The following is an 18,588-nucleotide window of genomic DNA, read 5'->3' as shown; positions in this document are numbered from 1 at the left end:
AAGTTTTATTGTGTGGACTGTAGAAGTATATTTTCTGCATATATCACCATACTGTCCTGACTACCTTTGTAAAATCTGGATTTGAGATTTTCTGTTTATATGGCTGTGATGCTCTTGAAAACTTTTTTCCCAGGCATCTGCACTCAACCAACTTTTTATCTGGGGCTTTTGCACAAGGGTGATAGCTAGTATTTGTTGCACCTGTAAGCAAAATAATTATTAAGTAAAATAATCTGTTTCAGAGTAGTTGTTAAGGATGCCCCACTGTGAAAAGATATATGCTTGCAAAAATAGTTGCTATTTACAAATAGGCGATACATTTTGATCAAACAAATTTACAATTTAATTTGTGATTTACCACACAACAATGTCATATCTGTTTTGGTCAGGTTTCTTGTCTCTGGTTCTTGTAACTTCAGGAAGGGTGTCAGTACACTTGCAACATTTCAGTTACAAAATTAATTACTTAATATCAATTGCCCTCAGTGGTTGCCTAACGAATCAGAAGATCCAGGAGCAGGAATGTGTATGTCTTAATGTCTTGTAACTCGAGCAGTTCTCTTTTTGAAGTATTTTAGCAAAACTCACACGCTTGGTTTTGTTAGACTAGAGATCTGCTTCTGCGGCAAATAACTAATTGGGCATCCAGATCACCTATGATAGGCTTATTGAAGCTTTTAATTTCTTTATTCAGTTCTTCTTGAAGGGTTGTGCCCATTTTGAATGTGATGAAATGCCCTTTCTTAAATCTTATCCTGCTGTTCAGAATAATTGCCAGAGAGAGATGTTGCTGTGCTTCCTTCTTGGAGAAGTAGTCTTGCCATAGGGATGTAGAGACTTAGGAAAATGTTTGCTTCGGTGGAAAACTCCTTGTTCTTATGTTCTAGCTAAAATAAGAGTGCCTTTGGGTTTGTGATCTGAGAGAGTGGAATGTGGTCTTTCACTTAAAATAGTGTGCAAAGTAGACAGGATGATGTAATGTCCTGTACTGTTGGTTGGTATTTTAAATAAAAATATCTCTCTGATTTCTGCCTTCCGGTTGAACTTGGACATTGTGTTGCTATAAATAGTTATGATACAACTCCCTTAAATTGTATCAGTTATTTGAAAATAGGGAAGTTTTTTCAAGCTTCTATCTTTTTTAACAGCTGCATCCTCAACAACAGCTCTGAAATTATTTTGTTATAGATGCACCAAGTAATGAATATCCAATGGTTAGCAACATTAGTGAACAAAAGATGAAGAAAGGTGTGAAGGAACATACCAGTCACTTGCAAACATATTTGAAGTTGGAGAAATGTGCTTGCCTGTACTGGTATTTTGCCAGGAGAATAGAACAAATTCTGCTGGGTTTTTTTCAGATAGTCATAGTTTAGAAGTGTCCTTCCAGTAGGTTGCTTTAAATCATTCCCACAATCAGCTGGAATCTGCAAGCAGTTTTGTTTGGTCTGATAATTAGGCAGGATTTTTGCCCCCTTTGGGGCAGAGAGATGTGTGAAAAAAGTTATTTCCTAAATTGCTTAGGAAGCCACTCTGTTGAAGAATTTTACTCACTGTGTCCCTCTATAGTCTTAGATTACTCTGAATAGGCCAGGATTTCCTATGCCAGAAGGTTGGTTGCTTTTTTACCACCTTTTGTGGTTTCTTAAAGATGGAATAGTTTGCTCATTTTTCCACTTTCATCTCCATCCAAGTACTATCCAGCTTTCCACTGTGCTTTAGAAGTAATTGCCAAATGTTTCATGAATTTTTCTAGCCAGTTTCTTTTTTAAAGTAATCCATGGAAGTATCACAGCTTTTTTCAGAGGCAGCTTCTAGCAAAGCTAATATATAAGTTTGGCAGAAGAAAAGCAGTCCTGAGTTTCCACAGCCTTTACTTGACTCCAATGCAAGCTGAAAGTGAGAAGACACGTCAGTCCTACATGACTTGTCCAGCAAGCCTATTAACATATGAGCACTTAAGATGCTATTAAACCTAAACATGGTCTATTAGCTGGTAAAGAACCCCTGTTCAAGACAGAACCTGACAAGTCTTGTGGAGTAACAGAGCGTTTAGTAGACTAAAAGTTTTCAAAATGGAGTTTACATTCCTCACTCACTACTCTGAATCATCTATGCAACTTTGCTTTTGGAATTTTGCTCAAAGCTGCTGTGCGAGACTTATGGTATTATTTGTGATTGAAAAGACAGCTGGGAATCCTTCAGTTCATGTGAGCAAGCTGTCACCAGGTTCTGCAAAACTTTACTAAATCAGAACAGCAAACTGCATTTCAAAACTTTTTAATTCTGCCTTTGACTGTAACTGCAAGCAAGAAAGGGCTGGTCATTGTGGTCCAGTTACTAAACTAATTGCACAAATTTCCAGCAGAACTGAGGCAATTTTTCTTCCTTTTTTCCTCCTCCTTGGTCTTTGTAAATGCTGGCACTTCTTTGAGCTTGAAGAATACAGGAACAGCTCTTTTCAGAATATTTGATGCGGTCTATCTCATTGGAACAGCTTGTGGTTTAAATTCTTGAAGTTCTGGGCTGATAAATAAAGATGAATTAAAAAAATATTAAGGGTTTCATAATGTCTTTAGCTATTTTGGAGATATTTTTTATATGGGTACATATGCATATATGCATACCACTTAGCTGGGGCAGGGGAAAGCCATCTGACCCAGTGGGGAGCATGCTCTGGAAGGTTTATGTTTTTTAAAAAGAATATTTTTCTGAGGTGTGGTCTTGGGATATAAACTGTTTTACATTTAGAACTGTAGTTTGTCTCTTTCTTCAGGTCAGTCAGTGTTGACCAAATGGTGCTATGGAACAGTTGTTAGATTAACACAGCAAGTAAGTGCTGGGTAATTGTAGAGAAGGTTTTGTGTTCAGGGGAATTGGGACTGGTTTCTGTGGCATTTGGATTGTAATAATACCACAGGCCTGTGGAATCTATCACCAGGTGGCCAAGTGGCATCTATCAGAAAACAAGGCACTGTTGGGTGCTTTGTAGTGCTGCAGACAAGTGAAAGAAGATTCAGCATCCAGGAGTGTTTCTGTGATCAGCCTTAGTATGTTAAATGTCTAATTCGGGAATAGAAGGCTGAAGATAACACTGAGCACTAGGGAGAGGCTGGAGAAGCTTTAGCAACTGGCCATCTCATTGTACCAAAGCTCCTTCTCTTGTTGTATTGAAAATGTTTGCAGCCAGCAGTGCAAAGAAATGCACAGCCAAGCAGTTCACAAAAAAAGCCCCCAAACCTAACCACAGAAAAGCAAACAAAACCCCCCCAGTAGACAGCTATTGGTTGTGAGATAATTTCACTTTATATCTGTTACACTTAGAAAGCATAGTTGTTGGTGGTCATTTGCATGGTTCCAATAACATTGTGAAACCTGTTGCAACCTATGCCATTAAGTACAGCAAAAAAGCAGTGTCTCTCAGACCAGGAGGGGGAACAGAGTGGGAAGGTGTGCTAAAGTTTATTTCTATAGTAATTTTTCTTAGCTTTCATATTGTTGTTTCAGCTATACTAGTGATTACAATAGTGGGAGGGTTGGGATAGATAAGGTGTATGGCAGATATTTAGCACCAAAAAAAGAAGGGAGAAAATATGCATCCAAAAATAGCCACTACCACTACAATTTTTATGCATAGTCTTTACATGTTTAAATATTACTTTTCTCTTTGGCTTTTGGAACCTCCACAGAGATACAAGACCAGTGTGGGGCTGGTTCTATGCATAGGCCAGGCAAAGGAGTTGATTGCCTGGAAGAGCAAGAACAAGAGTTGTCTGAGGCAGAGGCTGCTACCAGCTGACTGCTCCCTGTGCTTTCACTAAAGCTCTACAAGGCCCTGCTGATCCTTTCACCTCACCTGGAAGCTGGAGGAGGGATTCACAGGTGTCAAAGGAAGCAGTCTGTGAATGGAGTTGAAACTGCTTTCTTATGAGGGGACACTTGGAGCTTCGATGTCTCCTTTTACTATGCTAGGAGGAGAAGGGATCTTGGCCACCCCTTCCTGTTCTCACCCCATGTTTAATGGGACCAAAATCAGCTTTGCTTGTGCTGCTGAGAAATCTTTAGTCAGTCTGGCTGCTGCCAGAGCTGGAGTCAGTTCCTGACCCCAGAAGAAGGGATGCAGGACCCTGTGCTCTCAGGGAGAAAGTGCTTGTGTTAAATCCAGCTTCTCTGCAGATGGGTCTCTGAGGAGCAAAACCAACTACCTGCATCACTGTATGAAACAAATACAGGTGTGTGAGTGACCAGAGAGGCTTTTAAGGTACCTGAACATAATCTGCTGCACTGAAGGCAGAGGTCCCATATGCTATGCACATTTGTTTGTATTGTGCTGTGCCTTTGCTTTCCAAACTATGCTATCTCTCTTTGTTAACACATTATGATCTCATAGGATTCAAATGCAAAGTAGTGGCCCATGTCTAAATGTACCCTGGATTATTACTAATGAAGACTAAATGAACTTTAAATGAGCTACTACTGTAGTGCCAAGTACTGCAGTGGAATGGTATGCTATGGCACACTGGTAGCAGCTGCAAATATCTGGTTCTTCTCAGGAGTTTTCAGCACTTTGAGTAATTCACAAGGCTTGTATGAAGTTATGCTTTAGTCTGTGGAATGTCTTTCTACCTTATATGAACAAACAGTGGGATTTCTTTTCCAGAGTCCTAGATAGAAAAGGCTTCTGAATGAGGTCATTTAACTCCTCTGTTACAGAGCCAGTGGAGGATAGTTCCTTATCCCAACAAGTTCTCTGGCATTTTGACAGGGTTTTTTTAATGTTTGGAACAATGCAGCTCCCATTACTTTGGAGACTGTTCTACATTCCTACAGGATTTCTGCACTAGAACACTTTTCTCAGTAATCTATCACTTTCACTTTTTCTTTAGCCTTCAAATAATTTATTCTGGCTTTTTCTAAACATTGCATGAGTTTTATAACAAGAAGCAGAGGAAGTCAGATTAATGTCTAAATCTGTCACTCTGTTACAATTTACTAGAGTTTTTAAAACTTATTGGGATGGGGATGTACCATTCAGCATGTTTGAAATATGTCAAATCATTCACATCAGTATTTACAAAACCACATAATTAAGAAGTAGTTCATTAGCCTAACATTTAAAACATAAATTTATAAAGCAAACCAAGAAGAAATCACTTTGGCAACTTAGACATCAACTGCTTCAAAACATTGTATTATTCTTTCCTCTGTACAGGAGCCTGTAGAGAGGCCTTGTGTTGCAAAGGCGTTCTTGTCAAACCTGTACAGGAAATCTGTTTTAAAATGTGCACATTAGATTTTGCCTTTTCTAAGTTATGTCTTTAAGCTGATCAGATATCATAGTAGGATATTATTTAACGGACTTTTTGAGATTTTGTATTGCTCTTCTTTGAAACACTTATTTGCAGGGTATAAATTAAGGGTGATTTTCTTGACATTTCACTTTGAGTATCAAATAAAAGCAGACCAAAAAAACCCATTGACCAGCACAGCCACAACACTGAACCGCCCCTCAGGATTGTCTTAAAGCATGGCAATTTTTGGGTAGTATGGCAAAATCAGCTAGAACATATCCATCTCTTCCCTCCAGTACTTAGAGGTTATAAAATTATAAATCTTCTAAAATTGGTGTAGTCAGCCTCTGAAGACTGTAGGATTTACATTTTTATATATTATTAATAACAGATATGTAAGCTAATGACTTCTGTTCGAACACTGCCTATACATGTTGGAGCTAGCTAAGAATATAAAAGCTGCCATGCTTAAAGAGTTGCAGAACTCATGCATGCTACTAAATTTAAAAGCAGCAAAAAAATAACACCCCTGTCCACTAAAAAACCCCCAAAACTCAAAAATTTGAGTGGTTTTAGGATAGCAGAAGTCAATTCTGATGAAACAATAAAAATAAAAATACTATTTCAAAGGGAGACAGCAAAAGGAGAAAGGAGATATCTTCCTTTTCTCCATGTAATGGAGAAAAGGAAGATATCATCAGGAATTTGAGCAGTTTATGGCTAGCCTCCACTTACTACACAGATGCACCTGTTGGGTTTTTTTGCTAGCAGAGATGAGTAAATTTAACTCACACTCTGAGAAGGCTAAAGGCTTTATGGCTGCAGCGAAGCCTCTGCTGAGAGACATAGGGGATTCCAGACAAGTCTGAACACTGGCAGTTTCTGCCATGCAGATACTAAAGTAATTGTAGTGATTTTGGTGAATGCCTCTCAAGCAAAACTATCTCATTAATATGATGACAGCTGTGGTAGGCTACTATAAAACAGAGGCTGCTTTTAAGATAAGGATGTAGAAGACTTTGCATTAAGAGCTTATTTAAAGGTGTCACTTAAACACAAAGGAGTTGGTAGACTAAAATTGCATCAAGCAAGGGTATGCCCAAAAATGAAGTTCTGGGACAGTCTGTTGGATTTGACACAAAGATTATCAGAGCATTGCTGGAGTCAATACTTTCTGGTTTAAATTATTGAGACCTCCCATAACACTGGTAACATCTCACTGTAAGATTTGTATCTCTCCTGGGGCAATTTCATGTAACTGGGCAGTTTTTTTAAAGAGCCTTGTGGGGAAGCTCACCTTCATTTTAAGAGGAGGGAAGTATGCTTTACTATGCTTTCTCTGAATTTACTGATAGCTGCTTAAAAGGAGTTCAGGGATCTTCAATATTAAATCAGAAAGCTTTGGAGTTCTTTAATAGAATAATAAAACTTTAAAATCATGGAATGGGTTGGGTTGAAAGTATCCAAAGGTAGGATCTGTCTCTGGATTTTTAGGGCTTGGATGACACCTCTTTTCTAGATCCTTATCATGGTTTGTTGTTCATGTTACACATCAGTCAGCTCTTCAGAGTGCATTTATAGTGAGTGAAAGGGATAGAACCTTTCTAAGAGGAGAGGGGCTGTACACAAGGTCATTAGCTGCAGTTGTTTCCATCATTTGTGTAACCTAAAAAATGGAAGGTGATATGGGAATGTTTTTTTCTTTTTCATTTTTTTCCTTGAACTTTCTATCTTGCTACTCTTCAAAGGAAAAGCAAGTTTTTGTTTGGGAAGTGTGAATTACAGGAGAACTCTGACTCTGTTTTAGAACACAAGTTGTTCAACACAGGGCTTAAACCAGCAACTGTTTCAGCTGAAAAAGCTCCTGTTGGGGTCAAAGGAAGATAGCAAACATTTTCAACATGAGAAACATAAAGTTGGTTTAATGTGAAGATGACTGTAAGTAGCACAGAAGCTAGTGAAATTATTTTAATTTTCTGGAAGGTGCACTTACATCATATTAAGTTTTGAATAGCAAGTTGATTTTCATCTGAAGTGATTGTCAGTTTTTACTTCCCAGCATGTAAAAGTTTTGTTTTCTTTCATTGAAAATGTTAAGTCATAGCATGTTGATGGGCACTTGTTTATTCAAATACACAACTGTGCTGTCTAGAAAATTTGTAGTTTTAATTGTGTGGGTCAATGAATATAAAAAAATACTGTGTGACTGTTTCTTGCTTTGGTGTATAGACCTAGTAAGAGTCAATGACCAAGCAGAAAAGTTAATTGGCTTCTGTTTTGAGTTTTACCACTAGCACAAAAGCATTCCGCTTTGGCTAATTCACTGCCTTGTGACAAAGAATGATATAACCCACTGCTCAGATGTGTTATTTCAGGTCCTTGCTACTCATCAGACTAGAGTCAACTGTGACAGTAAGAAATTGCTGATTTAAAAAATAAATTTAAAAAATAGTATTGCTGTTAAAAGTCAAGCTTTTTATTCGTCTCTGCTTTAGATTTACAAACTGAGTCATGCCTTAGGCTTCACTGGTGATTTCATTATGTGTGTTGTTCTCATTCGCATATTTGTCATATTAGGTTAAAACCTTCATTGTTTGTTTAAATGAGTCAAAGCAGGCCTCTAAGTCCTAATTTGCAGGAAGGATGCTTTTCATCAAACTTGCAGCTTCTCATAGGGGCATTGCTCGTAAAATTGGAATTCTGCAGCCAACACAGGCCTTAAAATGCTGCAAAATAAAGCTGAAATGCATTGTCAAATATAATAAGATTTTAAATGACTATGACTGAAAGTAATATGAAGATTTAATTACTCATGTCCACATGTGCTTGTTTTCCCCTAGGTGGCATTGGCAGGGTTGTCAACGGTGCTTTCATGGTATTGAAAGGTCATCGGTCAATTGTAAACCAAGTGAGGTTTAATCCTCACACCTACATGATCTGTTCTTCTGGTGTTGAAAAGATTATAAAGGTAAGATCAGTTACCAGAAAAAATGTTCTTTTAATCTTTCAGGAAAAAATGCTTTATTTTGCTCAGCATCATTCTGGTCCACACCCACTCTGTCTTCTCTTATTGTTTTACAAAATGTTTTGTCTTGTTTGCTCAGATGAGTTTGGTTACACTTCTAATGTGATCTCCTACAACTTGTGATACTTTGGTCTAAACTTTAATAAAAGTACCTCCAAAGAGACGAACCTTAGCCTAGAGTGACCTGGCTGAATAATGGCTCAGAAGGCCTTCAATATCTTTTGTACGTATTTGTGCATTGAATCAATTCAACATACCTTTTCTGTGACTTCCAGAGGAAGAACTCTTAATACCCTGCACAACATCCTTCTGAATCCTCTAACAATGTACAGTACTTTTAGAAAGTTTTTACCTTTTTCTGTGGAACGGAAAGAGATAAGAAATTTTGTTAGGTTCTGAAATTTTCTTTCCTTAAGGAAAGACAGTCAATATTGTGGGAGCAAGGCAAAACCAGTTTTGTTATTTGAGAGTTGGGAAGGCAAAGGATTATGCTACAGTAATGTGATTTGCATTCTGCTGCCATAGATATTTTGCTATAATTTAGGTCTACCAACAGTGTAGGAAAAAACCGCAACCATTTAATTTTGAAGTAGGATAAAAAGAACTGCTGTTGATCCCAACTATTTGTTGAATGACTTAATGAAAGTCTTACCTGTATATGGCTATAAGTAATGTTGTTAGAATACTGTAAATGCTTTTGTCAGGTACAAGCTGACAGCATGAACTTGTCCTGCAAAGGAGTGTTTTAGTGATGTACAAGTTATGGACCAGAACTGACCCAAAATTCTGAGACCATGGCTCAATACCCCACTGCATTGCCTGTATTACAGCTAGTGTCAGCATTTGGGTTCTGACTTTCAGTTCAGCTTTTTCCTTCTCTTCTGTCTTCCCCTGGTACTGCAGTCCTTTTCTCTTCATCTCTGCTGCCTGCCTGACAGGTTTGATCACAAATGTATTAAATACAGGCTTTGAACAAAAGTGCATTGAACAGTCTTAGCAGCTCAGTGATTTTTCAATTTCCAAGCAGTCAAACAGCCACTGTTTTACCAACAGTTTTGCCAGAGGCATTTCTTTTTTTTGCTTTGGGAACTTGATTCATGCAGCCTGAATTCTCTCTTTTGGATTCTAGATCTGCTGACCCTTCACCCTGTGAATCCTTCCTGCATGAGTGTGCTTAGATTGTTGGATTAGCATTGGTATAAACATCCCCTGTGTTGCTTTTGTGTACTTCTGCTAGGGTTTTGGCAGGGCATTTTTTTTGCTTAGTGATTAAAAGGTTAGTTTGATTAAGGCTGCAGTCACAGGTTGTGTAGCTCTTTCAAAGACACCTCTGCTTGAGCGCTTCCTTAGAAGAGAACTCCTGTGGTGTCAATTTGTGTGCAGTGGAACTTGTGCAGCTGCTTTGAAGGAACTGAATTCCCCAGACATTTCAAGCTAGAAACAAATTAAGGGAAAGGTGTTTAATGTATTAAGTTTATTGGCCAGCCAGAACTTCTTACCCTTTTGTTGTGTGTCCTTTTGTCTCAGTTTGTAACGTGCCTTGTTTGGGGCTCGGTTGTTCCAGTGCTCATATCTTCACTCTCTAAAGGTGATTTCACTCTCTAAAGGTACTGCTTCAGTGCACAGCAGTTTGCAGGTGACTGTATAAAGGTGGTTTCTTCTTCATTCCAGCCACTTCTGTGGATAGGTTGGAGATGAGTAACTGCCACTAGCAGAAGGGCAAGACAGGAAAAACAGACCAGCCATTCTGAGGGGCCATTTATTGCATTAAAAACTGCTGGGAACACAAGTTTTTCCTTTGCATGGCTATCTTTCTTTCCCCTATATAAGTGCTTGATGTGCTTGCTCAGAGAAATTGAGGTGACAGGAGAAGGAACCATAAATAAAAACCATAGTTAATTTTTTAATGTTTTCTTATTTTATTCCTTTTTGTTTATTTGTTTCAATCACTTGCTTAAAAAGTGTCCCTCTTTTTATTATCCCTCAAGTACCTTCTAAAACCCTTTCTGGAATTAAATCACAGAAGATGATAACTTCACTGTGGTTGGTTGCAATTGTAGAAACCATTGTAGAGACATGGTGATGTGCCAAAAATGTGGATGCAAGTAGTTGTTTGTCTGAGCTCTTAATTTTTAGAGTAGCTGGCCTAAATTTAGTACTTCAAGAAGGGAGGAACTGATAGCAGCACCATCAAGCTATTCAATAATTACATGAGCTTCTATCAACACATTTATTTTAATGCTGATTGCAAATGAGATACAAATTCATCTCAGGCCTACAGAAAAGAGTAGTATTCACAAGGATGAATTTGATGTTTGTGGTTATGTTTTTTTTTGCTTTAGTTTTATTTTGTTGTAAAACACCCTCAATAATACAATTCAGTAATTCGATGGTTTAGGGTTTGATTTCTGCTGGGACCCAACAGTCTCATTAACAGAAGATATTTGGAGCCCTGACTCCAGCCAGTGTGTGGTGAACACATCAACCCAGATGAACTGTTCACTGCCCTTCATTCACTGAACTTCAGTAAAATTGGATGAAGAAGTACAGCTGCAAACTAAAATAGTCATTTGCATCAAGCACTTACCAAAAGGGCTAAAGCAATATTAAACAGAAAAATATCACTTTCCCTTCAGTTAAATGTGCAAGACATTGGGATGTGCCGGCAGGAAAACAGATTGCATTGCAGAAGAAATAAATGTGGCATTCCCCCTGATGTGTTGGGCTTAGAGGAGGGCTATGGGGAATTATGCAGTTAGGAGACAGTTACTGGAAAGATAAAAATAGACTAAATACATAACAATTTTCAGAAAAAAAATTCTGATTTGTATTGAAAATGGAATATTGTGTAACAGAGCACAACTGTTGTGGGTCCCATTTGTTTAAAAATTGTGTGTTGGAGATAAAGTCTATTTGCACACGTTGCTATGGTGACAGATTAATGTCATTGTGACTATCTGCCTCTGCCTAATCAGATAATCTAATATAAGTGGTTTTAATTATTCTCACGCTACAGGCATAACTACTTTTTTGTTTTAAAATTTGGGGGTTTGCCACCCTGGAATACAAGTAATTCAAAGATGCTGTCAGTAGATATCTATTGAAGTAGAGAAGCAGTTTTATATTCTCATTTTCTGTTATTGTTCCTATTTTTATATCTGTACTCAGGTCATCAGTGAGTAATATTCATCTCCTTAATCTTCTGACAGAGAAAGAACTTCTTAATATATTGTTGCTTTAGAGGGTTGATTTGCCAACTTATTTTCTCCAGTTTGATCACATTATTCCTCAACATGGCATCAGTCAAAGGATGAGAAAAAGGCAAAGGCATTCCATTTACAAAGATGCCCATTTCAGATGCCACAGAGAGCACTGGATCAGTTGATAGCAATTTAAAGACTTCCCCTTCTGCCAAGGATAGATTCCTAGTCTGATTTCTTTCTGTGACTCTGGCAGGCCTTCACACTCCCTCATAACAAAATATCTAAAATGCAGGGATATCATTCTCCAGAGACAACTGATCCCATACAAACAAGGTATTCATCCTGAATTCCCTTGACTTCTCTTTATTACTTACTTCTCTGTGAACAAATCTCTCTTGGAAGGGAAAGCCTCAATGGGGACTCTGTAGCTGTTTTTTTCTATATTTTATACTGCTCTGGTTTTGCTGATGCTTGCAGTGAGAGCAGAAAGATGTGGTGGTGCTCCCAAGGATGTAGACTATCTCTGTGCACGCTTTTATGTACCTTTTTAGATTAATTTCATTACAAACAGACCTTTCTCAGAGAGACTTCAGAGCAGACTACCTCTCCTCCACTTATATTGGTTCATACCAGATCTAAGCATTTTCTAATTCTCTTGCTTAAAAAATAAAAAAAGCCTTTCTAAAGCCTAGTGATCAGTCTAACACTGCTAAAATTATTTGAGGAAGGGGTAAGCCAGCCTGCCTGTCTAAGCAAGTAGAGTTCTATTTTTCTATTAAAAAACATTATGTATCCACAAATCAGTCTCTCTCATGGATTCATTGAGATAATGCTCTTTCCTATGTTGTCTTTAGGAAGTGGAGCCTGGGAAATTGAGGATGAAGAGTGATTCTTTCTGTTCTCTTTAATACTTCAAAATAGTTTGGTTGCTGAAATTCTGTATATAGTAGGCTTAGACTGGGTTTTGTTATCTTGATCCAAACATGATGGTTGTCCTTTGGGTTATGTGTCTAGTGAGTGCAGTGCTGGAACCAAGCAACAAAGAACTGTCTTCATTCTGGTTTCAAGTGTCATATTAAAAAACTGCACTGGGAGAGAATTTGGTGAAGTATTGCAAGTAATAAAAAAAGCAATTAAATACCAATAACAAATATACCTTGATGTTGAGATCTTCCTAGAAACAGCATGATGTAACACTATATAAAGTTCCTTTCCCTTTGCTCTGAAAGGCAGCTTGATGATTGTCTGCAGACGAAAGTATATCTACAGCATTTTAATTTTTGAATAGTGTTTCTTTTATCAATCTAGCCAGATCATATGTGGAAGTTCTGTTAACCATAAATTACAGAGAATGCAAAGTAAAACTTTCAAATCTGGGAGATTTCCAGAATAAAGTTTACTTGTTCATCTTAAATCCAGCTGTTCTGGACAAATAGTTGCAAGGTAATTTATTTCATTTTGCTTCAATTATTAAAGTTGTATGTTTTTTTGGTACACTGTTGAAAATTTCAGTGAACACAGAGTAATTGGCATTCTTGTGGGCATTTCTTATGTTGCTTGTTGTGGTAGAATCAGGTTATGTTGCGTGTGTTAATTAGGCATCTGTAAGATGAGTGCTGATTATGTCATTTATACATGCAAACACTTTTTATTAGCACTTTGGTCTTTTGGAACAAAACTTAATTAATTTCTATTGGGAAAATTCTCAGATTTTTTTTGTAAACGCTATCCCAAAAGTCCAACCTGGTATAGAGAGCTGGGATAAAATTTTTCCCCCTGAGCTTGTTAGCATGATAAAACCAAAGCATGGCTGAGATCAGGTCTTTTATAAACAGAACATTAAGGCATTGTTGTAGATAAGATACATACTGGCTCTGCTTACAGTAAGGCATTGTTCATTCCATTAACCATTGATCCAAAGTGATAGAGGTTGTCCACAGAATGTCATAATCACATTGCCCTCAAATCTGTGAGTAAATCTGAGAAGGGTGAGGACATCCAACTATTATGTTTGCTATGGATTACCAGTTTTTTAGGGATATTGGTAGAACTTCTTTTGGAGCTTTTTTTTCCCCCCTTTTTCTCTCCATACCAGGAAAATTGACTGAAGGATAGATGGACAGCATAGTCAAGACTGTTGCTGTTGGTGTAATCAGTAGACTTCAAAATTAGCTTTCAGTAAAACTCTTCAAACTCTTCACCTATTAAAAGTGCTGCTGTGTCTTCAGAGGATGCTGGAAGATTTCTTTTCTTTGTAACTGTTTCCTGAAGGGAGTAGTGCAGCTCTACTTTTCACTTCCATGCATTCAACTCCCTGCCTGCTGATCAGGTGGGATTGACTACGTAGCTAGATGAAATGTTACTCTACACCACTAGCACCAGCAACTCTAGTTTCCTGGGAAACAAGTGCCTTCATTAGTGCTAAGACTGTATTGTAGGCAACAAACTATTCTTACTGCTAGTGAGTAAGCATTCCTTATTACATAAAAATAGAGCCCTGCAATTTGGGAGAAATTATCACACAATGAATTACCAAAATTATGGATAATTTGCAGTGTGAGAGCTTTTATATTCTGTATGGGTGAAGTAAACGCAGAAAAACCACATTTGTGAAGGGGAAGAAAAAATCCCACAGCTCTGTAATACTTGTAAGTATGGTACAGAGGAATAAAAATTAATAAAAACAATCTGTGACCTGCAGTTATTCTGGGTATTTGAACTACTGTTCCATTTCAAATGCTTATAATAGTTTATGAATTCAAATATATATGTTTGGTGGTTTTTTTTATTTTCTGTTACAGATCTGGAGTCCTTACAAGCAGCCTGACTGCACAGGGGACCTGGATGGTAGAATTGAGGATGACTCGCGTTGCCTCTACACTCATGAAGAGTACATCAGTCTTGTGTTGAACAGTGGAAGTGGTTTGTCCCATGATTATGCCAACCAATCAGTCCAGGAAGATCCACGGATGATGGCCTTCTTTGACTCTCTGGTGCGCCGGGAGATCGAGGGCTGGAGTTCTGATTCAGACAGCGACCTCAGCGAGAGCACAATTCTGCAGCTCCACGCAGGAGTGAGTGAACGCTCCGCTTACAGCGAGTCCGAGTCCTCCACCTCTCTGCATCACTCCCCACCACATGTGGCTGAAGAGTCTGAAGAAACTGCCTATAACTTACGGGCCTTAAGATCAACTGCATCCCCCTCAGCCAGAGAAGACGTGGCTTCCCGTCAGCAGAGGCTCTCTGCGCTGAGAAAGTATCAGGACAAACGTCTCCTGGCCCTTTCCAATGAGTCTGACTCTGATGACAATACCTGTGAGGCAGAACTAGACACAGACCTTTTCCCACGGCCACCATCTCCGAGTCCTGAGGAGAACGAATCCAGCAGCTCCAGCAGCAGCAGCAGTACAGAAGATGAAGAGGAGCTGAACGAAAGACGCACGTCGATGAGGCAGCGCAATGCTCTGCGGCGCCGACAGAAGGTGCAAAAGGAGGAAAGGACTAGCACTAACACAGAGAGTGTAACCCCTTACATAGGTGAGGACATATATGATTACCCCCAGATCAAAGTAGATGATCTTTCTTCCTCTCCAGCTTCTTCACCAGAAAGGAATTCAGCCAACAAAGAAGTTCTTAAAGAAAGGACATCTCCTTGTTCAGACAGTGAATCAGTGGAGAGAAAGATTTACAAAGCTTACAAATGGCTCCATTATTCTTACATATCATATTCAGCTAGTAAAGATGGTGAATCCTCTAGAGGAGATGGAGAAAGTGATGAAGGGAAACCAGGAACTAGTGGAAGGCACAGCGCAACATGCTTGCTAACTAAGGAAGATGCTAGGAACTCAAGTTCAGTAGTTCCTCAGGGTTCCTCAGCTCTTTCTGCTGAAAACCACAAGAGAGAAAATTTAAAAGAATGTGGTGGGATAGAAAAGTCTAGTAATGGTCAAGCTCATGAATGTGACAATCAGCGGCGGTTGGAGGGTCAAGAAAACACATCAGAAGACATGAGCAGTGGAGGTGTAGAGCATTCTTTTGAGATGAAAAAGCTCAATGGTAAAGCTAACTGCAAAGGGCTAAATAGCTGTACCGAAGAACCTTGCATTCAGACCACAGGACTTGTGGAACAGAAAAATAGTCAGAACTGTCAACCAGCACCAAGCCATCATTCACTGGTCCCTCCATTCTCTGCTGTTGCTATCTGTAGCATGTCAGGTCACTGCTCCAGAAACCAGACTGATGGCAGTGAGGAGAGGAGCTTAGACCCCTCCTGTGTTAACCACAATAATGGCCACTTGCATCTTCACCCTTCATGCTTCAACAACGGACAGAGTTTTGGAGAGCAGGAGTCTGTGACGCAAGGACTACAGGTGCACTCAAATGCTGATAATGGCAACCTTGTACAGGTGGGCGTGACCTTGCACAGAGACTGCTGCCTGTCTGAAATGGACTCCAACAGCTACAATGTGAGCACAAGAGAGGATACTGCTGACCTGCATCCTGCGGGCAGTGAGAGCACTCAATCTCTTGGAGGACTGAAAAGACACAGAGCGGAGTTGGAAGATGCAGATTCAGAGAGTTCATCCTTAGAAAAGAAGTTAAAAACATGATAAATGCAAATGTCTGTTGTAGTGTGCACTCTCTCAGAAAGAAAACGAAAAAGAAAGTATTAAAGGCACATAGAGCTTGGGTCTGAAACATTGCGTTTGATTCTCCATTCCATTCTTCAGTGGGTCTGTTTTAGATTGCCAGTGGTTCATGCTGTATAAAAATCCAACTTGCTCCTTAATGAGACTGAGTCTAGTGTACCCATACAAGGTTCTGTTTAAAGTAAATCCTTATTAAGATGGTTGACTGAATAATTCTTGTGTGAACATGTGTCATTTGTTCAGCCAGCCAACCAGGATAACTCCTTTAAAGTCTAATTGTTCTTCTGAAGAGGAAGTTTTCCATACTGACACTACATATTGCAGGCTGAATTAGATCACATTGCTGGTAGATCACACAATTAGGGTGTGTTTCTTATTCAGGAAAACAGAGAAGTGTTTCTGGGCCCTTTATTCTGCTTCAGAAAGTAAAGAAATGCAACCATTAGGGAGGATATTTTCAGAACTGGATGGTATATTCAGGGATGATACTTCATAAAGCACTTACTTCTGATACAGTTCAGTGACATTTTTTTTATGCCAACAGAAAAGCTATAGGAAATGAGCCTCTTTCCAAAATCAACTTTAGATTGTTCCCATGGTGACATTCAATTTTGTGGGCTTTTTTAAAGAAAAGAGCTGAATAACACAGTGTCATCACTATATAGAAGTATGACTGTTGGCAAGAGGCAGGTATTATGCTGTAGACCTCATTCTAACCAAGGACTTTTAAATATCAGGCATTGAAACATGCCTTTCTGTGATCTTAACACAAAGACATTCTTCTTCCTCATCATCATTATTATTATTAAGAATATGGTTCTGGGTGTTGGAATATATCTTGGTTCTTCCCACCCTTCCACCATGTTCTTACTTTTGGGAAGCAGTAAGCCAAACAGAAAATAGCTGAAGTATGGATAATATAACTGATTCATGTTCACAGCAACATTTGGTAAAGTCTGAAAAATGCTTTTTTAGCAGTTTTTGCTGCCCAAAACAGGTTGGGGTTGCAGATTTGGGTTGGTTTTCCACCACTGTGCTGCTAATATTTGAAACTGGACATGGGTAGATGTATTCAGCAGAGTTCTGCATATAAGGGAGAGCTGCAGAGAACCATCCCCGCATGTGGGGAGCCTGGGTCTTCAAGTCTGGCAATCAGAACTTGAACAAGAGAACAGCTCTTCCTGCCAAGAACTGGAGTACTCTGTGGTGGACAGAGAAGTTTCTTACCAGGGCACTGTTGAATGGAGTATCTGGTAAGTCATCTCAATTCTGGCATGTGGAACTGGTGGAATTACTCTTGCTTCCCTAGAAACAAGGTAAGAGTAGTCACTGTGTGAAGGGAAAACAAACCATCTATACAGGACACAAAAACTACATCTATGCAACAGAGGAAGAGGCTTCTTTGGACAGTCACTTTCAAAGGCTTTCAAGCCCATTGCTGAGGAAGGGTTAGTTTATTTTAAGGAATTGGAAATGTTTGCTTTCAATACAGTAGCAGTACATTGCTGTAGAGCAGTGGCCTCAGAATAATTATTTCATATCCACAACTCTTTAGGTGCCTTAGGAAAGTAGGAAAAAGCCCTGTTAAAACATGATGAAAGTGAAGGAGCACTTCAGAAGGGATGCTGTGAGGGATATGTGTGGGAGGGAGAGTGAAGAACATGACCTGAAACATTGTCTTACAGCTATTGTAAGTAGTCTGTCACAGGCTGTCTGCCCACACTGGGTCTGCTATTCTAGGTGAGAAAGGCAAAGGGATGTTTGCAAACACAGGCAAAAGTGGCAATAAGAGCAAGCTCTGATACATTGTTACCTTACTGAAAAAATTGTTCTGTACTTACTATATTGTACATCCCTGCAATCAAGATCACTATAGGAGTGTTTTCACTAGTTGTACAAACATCTTACTGCAAATTCTGGGGTTTAGCCGAGATCTTGGTGTTGCCAAGTCAAAACTTTGTTTTGAAAGTTCTTTGCATTTGAAAATTTTCTCATCCCTCACTTCTAGTGAAGGAGGATCTCTACTCTTCTTTGACATGGTTGTCTTTTCCTGTTCTCCCAAATGCCTGGTGGTCTCACTTTCTGTTTCTTTTGTTTGTTTTAAAAAACAGAATAAAAGCTCCCAGAATTGGTGTTCCAGAATCACAGAATGGGTAAGGTTGGAAGAGACCAGTGGAGGTCATCTAATCCAACCTCCCTGCTCCTGTACAGGCTCTGGGCTTAAAGGATTGCTGTGGTTTCCCCATAGACAACCTCCCATGCTGTCTGCATTCTTGTTATTTCTAGTTTCTGTCAGGCAGGAGGAGGAAGGCAAGCTGTAATCTTTGCCTTTTGTTCACAGGAAATTTCAGTGCACACAAGAACTGCAGCTTCTGAAGCAGTGCATTCACCTCCTCACATAAATAAGCATTATCAGCATT

At 39.0% G+C, this 18,588-nt stretch overlaps 1 protein-coding gene across 3 annotated transcripts in view; it reads left to right on the top strand.

The window, feature by feature from the left end:
• DCAF5 (DDB1 and CUL4 associated factor 5) overlaps positions 1–18,300 on the top strand; it is a 68,698-nt gene extending 50,398 nt beyond the window's left edge. For all 3 annotated transcript variants that reach the window (XM_005479929.2, XM_026793504.2, XM_074542854.1), the window contains exons 8-9: positions 8,132–8,259; positions 14,321–18,300. In XM_005479929.2, the coding sequence (XP_005479986.1) occupies positions 8,132–8,259; positions 14,321–16,129 (1,937 nt within the window). In that variant the 3' untranslated portion in view covers positions 16,130–18,300. The remainder of the gene's footprint in view (positions 1–8,131; positions 8,260–14,320) is intronic.
• Positions 18,301–18,588: the final 288 nt, after the last annotated feature.

This window comes from Zonotrichia albicollis, chromosome 6 (assembly GCF_047830755.1).
Source record: "Zonotrichia albicollis isolate bZonAlb1 chromosome 6, bZonAlb1.hap1, whole genome shotgun sequence".
NCBI classification, from domain to species: domain Eukaryota; kingdom Metazoa; phylum Chordata; class Aves; order Passeriformes; family Passerellidae; genus Zonotrichia; species Zonotrichia albicollis.
Note: the sequence above shows the minus strand (reverse complement) of the source record. Positions and strands in the feature narration are given on the sequence as shown.